Source organism: Primulina tabacum, chromosome 3 (genome assembly GCF_025594145.1).
Source record: "Primulina tabacum isolate GXHZ01 chromosome 3, ASM2559414v2, whole genome shotgun sequence".
Classification (NCBI taxonomy): Eukaryota; Viridiplantae; Streptophyta; class Magnoliopsida; order Lamiales; family Gesneriaceae; genus Primulina; species Primulina tabacum.
In genome coordinates, this window is record NC_134552.1 from 48728181 (window position 1) to 48734553 (window position 6373).

Sequence of the window (6373 nt, forward strand, 5' to 3'; positions counted from 1 at the left end):
AAGAGAGTGTGTGTTCTTTTTGGAAACACAGTGAGTGAGTTGTACACCACAAAATATTGTGAAATTCTTTTCATCTTGCCCGTGATTTTTACCCTAATAATTTTTAGAATTTTTCCACGTAAATCTCGGTGTCCAGTTTATTCTTTATTTTCGGGTTTTATTATCTCAAATTTCGCACGTAAGACCGACACTATAAACCTCACCCTTATATTTGGATCCAACAAAAATTTTATACAAGACTTATGTATCTACATTCTTTGGATCATGGTTTCCAAAAACAAAAAATTCGACGATGACCGAAAGGATCAGCATTTAGCTGTTTAAAAACTTCTAAAAACATATACCTAAAGACGATGGTGCAGTGTATGATTTATGAAATGTATAACCTTAATACTTCTAGGAGTGAACATATCTATATATAAAAAAGGTTTACAGGAGTGAACATTCATCATACTCGCAGATAACATATACAAGGTGTTACAAAATCTAATCTATACAGCGTATGCAGATTTTAACATCCACACAAGTCACAGCTCGATGCTACTATAATACCTTCACCAGATTTGCAGTTTTCCTAGCTTTTTCCACTGTTTTTAAAGCATTTTTACAATCCAGAGCTTATATCTTCGCATGTGAATATATATGAGACATGGGCCGATCAGATTAGCATCCGATAGACGCTTACAAAGTGTAAGGTAAGTATCCACATTTCCTGGCTGTCGAATCCCTCTGCTTAATCCCTGAAGCACAGCTGCTCTGTCCAAGAATTCTGGATACAAACTTTGGTCGAGCATTTTCATAACCGTATCAGCAGCATTCTTGAAATGACCACCTTTAATGTAACCTCTCAACAACCAAGATAACGTTTTTTTTCTCCTCAAAGAACTGCCAACCTCCATACGAGTAAGCAACCGACTTACAGAACCAGCCTCTTTTTGCGAAGCACAAATAGCCAACACAATGTCATAAATATCAGCATCAGCCTCCTTACCGATGAGCTTCATTTCCCATAACTGTTGCTCTGCCTCACCTCCACGCCCAGCACAGACGTACATAGCCAGAAGTCTCTCATGTACCATTCCAAGAAACGAGGGGCCTCCCTCTTCAATAACCCAATTAGATAAAAGGAGCCCATAAGCCAACAGATCTTCTTGGTACTTCTCAATGAGGCTAACATGTTCCGAATTTAGTTGAGCGATCAGACCAGTCTTGGTGTAGCCCTTTAGCTTGCGTAAAGCTTTAGCAAATTCGTTAAGCTCTTTGACCACAGCTGTCATTGCTATCAAATAGCTATATACCTCTGGCTTCAAACCAGATTCTCTAAGGTGAATCACGAATTTGGCAGCATCCACATATTTACCCTCCTCCTAAATGACAAAGGCATCTCGATAGTGTTAAGAAAAGACCATAAATAAATGAACAACGTGCGAAGAAACTATGAAATATCCATGAATTACAGCATACACAAGATGGAAGAGATGGCATTTAGGTCACATAACATCCACGCAGGTACATTACATCATTAGAGGACAATAGTTTATTAACAACAGGTTAAAATCACAGGAGGTCTTGCACACGCCTTTTCTGGCCAAAAGCAGTTCATCCAAAATTTGAGAGATTGATGAATTCCTAGGAAAATGTTAAATGGTGGCAATGCATATTTAGCAGTATGGGATACATATAATCATGTCACCATACTTTGGGGCCCATTAGCGATGAGGAAGGAAACGATATAGACGACACAAACAAGTGATCAGTGCATTTTTTATTTTTTCAACTCATTCAACCATAAAATCAATTTCCCTAAATGAATTCAGCAACTACATGAACGAAAATCCAGCCCACCCAGCAAAACCACAAACAAGTCAACAACTACAAGGCACAGAAGAAGAAAGGACAGCCGAGTCACAACTATCTACCCATTTCAATTCAATAACATAAAACAAGAAAACAAGAACCGTTGGAGTAACATGGCGATGCAAACTAAAAACATTAATCATAAACGATAGATGAAATATAAAACAACATAAGAGTGTGATGGCTGATCCAAAACAGTAAAACAAGAACATAGTTATCAAGGTATTAGCAATTACCATCATCTTCCATGCAAGGTATCCTACCGGGCCGCCCTTGTTCCCCTCAGATTCTCCATCAGGAAAGGAGGAAATCCCTCTTCTCAACACCTCTTTAACAAACAAAACTGTGCCTTCCTTCTCCCCGGCTTCCCAATACAATGAAATAACCTTCTCAGTCATACTAAAATTGGTCTTCAAGCCAACGCAATCCATATCTACCAAGAGATCAACCACTTCTTCGACCTTGTTCTTCCCCTCTATCAACTTCTTCACCCAAGTACACATGATTGATACCATCAACTCCAGCGTCTCCTTGTCGACTTTATTCTCCTTTTTCAGCCACTCAAACACCTCCAACGCACACCAAGAATCCCTCCCCTCCTGCGCAAAGTACACCAAGACTAGCTGCAACTCACGGGCCGACAATTTATCGTTCAATTCCTCAAGAACATCCGATGGTTCCCGAACCATTCGCTCCAGTTCCTCGATTGCTTCGAAAAACCCTTCACTCATTTCCTCCTCACCATCGCTTGTGACAAACATGTCCAATTGAACCGACTTCAAGATTCCGAGATCTTGAAGCTTGTTTCTTCTCGTGAATAAAGAAGCAGCGTTGTCGAAGCTCGAAAGTGTGGCAAAAGATCGAAATTTGAGCTTGCTGGGCTTCAGGGTAGCAAGAGAAATACGACGACTCGACGAGGAACAAAAAGTGAGACCCAAGTCGCTGATGGCAGTAATCCCACTAACAGACGACATGTTTTTTTCTAGAAAATCGGTTACAAGAAATGGTTGATGGTGGCAGAGCAAAATTGGGGAAACGAATATGGCGGTCAAGCTCTCGAAGTAAATTTCAAATTCAATTCTTGATAATTCCCTGGCCGGTCTATCCTCCGAAATTCAGATTAAACAATGGAGATGAAACTCCGGAACGATCCTACCAACCCATCTGTGTATATGTTGTATGTATATGTGTGTGTGTGTGTCAGAATCAAAAAAACAAGAAAAAGAAACGACGGTGGGTATAATGAATCTCTCAGCGCTAACTTTGAAGCCACAAAATGAATATATGCTGACCGTGGAAGCTTACGGATAGTGGAGACATATTTTCATATATTAATTAATAAACAACTAAAAACCCCTTAATTATACATACTAGCCCATGTATAGACACCTTGCGTGAATGCCCACTCATTTTTTTTATACAAGTATTCTTATTATAAAAAAATTGAAGTTAGAATATTTTAATAATTTTTTAGATTTTTTTATATAAATTTATTTTTTCATATATATATATATATGAGAAATATGGGAAAAAAGAAAGAAGAGTATTTTGAGATTTTAAAATTACATTAAGATATTATTTTTTCTTTATTACGGGTCATTATTATATATAATTAGCGTATATATACATGTTGCGTGCACGTTGAGTCGATTTTTATATATATATAAGTTCTCCTTTTAAAAAAATTTGAAAATAAAATTTAAAATTTTCTCGAGTTTTAATAAACTTTTTAGATTTTTTACGTAACTTTAATTTTTCATGAATAAAACAACGGGGCTAAAAGAACGGGGGTATTTTGGAGATTTTAAAAATTACACCAAGATACTATTTTTCTTTACTATGACTCAATTATTATTGTTGTATCCGCAAATGCATAAAAAAGTGATTATTAACATTTTTTTATGTTGAATTTGGAAAAATATTTCATCTCCATAATAACAAATCAATCATTTTTTTGGTAAATTTACTTGACAATGCATTTCAAATCATAACTAAGTAATTGTTATATATTTATGTTAGAATATTTACCCTAAAGTTGAGGTGATTGACAAATTAACAACATCGAGCTATTTCAGAATCCAGACGCTAGCTCTTTGTATTTCAGGATTCTCATACCGCTGGATCAAAGTCGGACTGCTCAAGATATATCATATTCCAACCCGCAAAGATCATCTGTCTTCTTACAGGTCCAAAGAAGTTAATACAGGACAAGCGATCAAAAGTTATCATCCAACTGTTCTGCATCGGTCAGATAAGAGCAAAACAAGGGATATTTTCAAACTAAACCAAATAAGATATAGTGCATGACACAGTCTCATACCTACCACTGATGTGACATAAATGCTTCTTAAAATGTCCAAAGTCAATCAACTTTTCAGAAGCTACACGGACTAAAGCTAGAAAAATTTAGGAGACAATAAATGCTATTTAATGATGAATGTATGATGCATGAGAGAGAATATCACTTTGTTGTATATAAGGACAGATGATAAGTAAAAAGTTATTTCCGACTTTTGAGGGTTTTTCATCTATAAATATGAATATTTTAAGAATGGAGAAAAGAGAAGAAATCTGCACATTAATCTGCATTCCAAGATCTTCGAGCACTCAAAACTTTCTAATTTCAAGTATCTCATCAAACACACTCTTCACAGCTCATATCTGATAATCAAATATCATCTTTGCGATACTTCATAAACTCAAGCCATTACAAGCTAATCATTGGTTATTAGTTGTGTTGTCTGATGACCCGAGAGTTAATAAACAATTCGGATTTGTAAAGTGATCACTAAGAATTACACATGCATTTATAAGTCCTGGTTTTATTGAGTGTTTACAAAAAATTGTAAAATCAAAGTCTTTTATTGAAACTCTTCCTAAGTGGAAGAAGGAGTGACGTATGAGTTCTTGTTTTTACTTTAAGCGTTTACTCTTCTCACTCCTTTCATTTTCCAGCCGTTCATTATTAATTATTTTTTAGCCTAACTGGACCATTTTTGCATTTGTTCACTTTTAAGTGGTCTAATAAAAACAACCGTTCAAAGAGACTTGTTTTAACAGTCTAAAAATTGTTAGAACAACTCATTTTCACATAAATATTTTCAAGAGTTTATTCAACCTCCTAAACTCTATTTTGATCCCAACAAATTGTGTATACATATACACACACACATATATATATATATCTGTGTGTGTGTGTGTGTTTATAAAGCACTGGTCATAATGGACCACAGAAGATAAAAAGAAATTAATTTTGACAATGTGGCCAAATATATCATTTACAAAACACTAGATAAAAATATGTTTAGCAAGATTAAAACTTGTTATTCTGCCAACGAAATTTGGGAGAAATTAACCCAACTTTGTGGAGGAAATTACCAAACCAAAGAGAACAAGATGACAATGTCAATATAGAAGTTCGATAATACAAAGATAAAGCCAGCTGAGACTTTCAATGAGTTTCATGAACAATTTAGCAATATTTTTGTTGAACTTGCTTCACTTACTAAGGAATACTCTAAGCGAGAAATTGCTTTGAAAGTTATGAGAGGACTTCCTCGAGAATGAGATGTAAAGATAGATGACATGAGGGAGTCCAAAGATATTAACAAACTCGAAATGTACGACTTATTTGCTGATTTCAAAGCATATGAGTTTGAGCTGAAGATCCAAATAGAAGAAGAATCATCAACTCCTCAACCTACCAAAGCTCTGGCTGAATTACATCAACTCCGAGACAATGAAGCAATTTCTTTGTTTGTTAAGAAATTTGGCTTAATTTATGATGAAGAATCAATATAAGTTTAAATCTTATCATAAAAGGCTCAAACTTATGACAATCAGGCTTGTTTTTACTATCGAAAGCAAGACCATTTTATTTTCAATTGTAACAGGCCTAAGAAAGATGATAAAAAGCCCTTTGAGTAGCTATTGTCCAAAGAAGAGAAAAGATCTTACAAAAATAAAATGGACCAGAAAGTATTTGTTGCTGAGGAAAGGAAAAGAAAATGGGTTGATTCATACTCAGAAGAATCTACCATAGAAACCTCCACTAGCGAAAGTGATGATGAGAAGGTTCAGTGTCCCATGATAAAATGAGCCGGAGACTTCAGATGTTGAATTGGAAAATATCGATGACATGGTATTTTACTTTGACTTAGATGAATTTACACGAGCAGATCTTGTCACAACACTGCATAATATGCTAGATGAGTATAAAATACTTTCCCAATTATTCGAGGAAGTCAAAACAGAAAACAAAAACCTAAAAGATAAGTCAAGCTAATCTAGCTGTTCACAACAAAGAGAACTTGTGTAACGTACCGTACTTTTTACTACTTAAAATTTGCGGAAAAATTAAAAATTTTCTTGCTTAAAAAATAACTCTCAAATTCGATTTAAAATAAACTGTACGTCTCCAAAAGTGGTTGCAACGAAACATCTAAAAGTAAAGTTTGACAAAATTATTTGTTTAAATCTCATAACCAGTAGCGTGAAATCAGAGTATTTGACATTT

General features: G+C 35.1%; 1 protein-coding gene across 1 annotated transcript; it reads right to left on the reverse strand.

The window, feature by feature from the left end:
- Window positions 1-382: 382 nt before the first annotated feature.
- LOC142541141 (pentatricopeptide repeat-containing protein At2g30100, chloroplastic) lies at window positions 383-3085 on the reverse strand. The gene is made up of 2 exons (XM_075647749.1): window positions 2094-3085; window positions 383-1367 (listed from the first exon to the last, which is right to left on the reverse strand). Exons 1-2 carry the CDS (start codon window positions 2829-2831, stop codon window positions 594-596), a joined length of 1512 nt encoding a protein of 503 aa, XP_075503864.1. The 5' UTR covers window positions 2832-3085; the 3' UTR covers window positions 383-593.
- Between the last annotated feature and the right edge of the window lie 3288 nt (window positions 3086-6373).

Excerpts from the sequence above, each read along its gene's own strand:
- LOC142541141 (XM_075647749.1), bottom strand. The coding sequence starts at position 2,831 with ATGTCGTCTGTTAGTGGGATTACTGCCATCAGCGACTTGGGTCTCACT. Across the intron at positions 1,368-2,093 it reads ACCTTGCATGGAAGATGATG|GAGGAGGGTAAATATGTGGA; the intron begins GTAATTGCTAAT and ends TTTGTCATTTAG.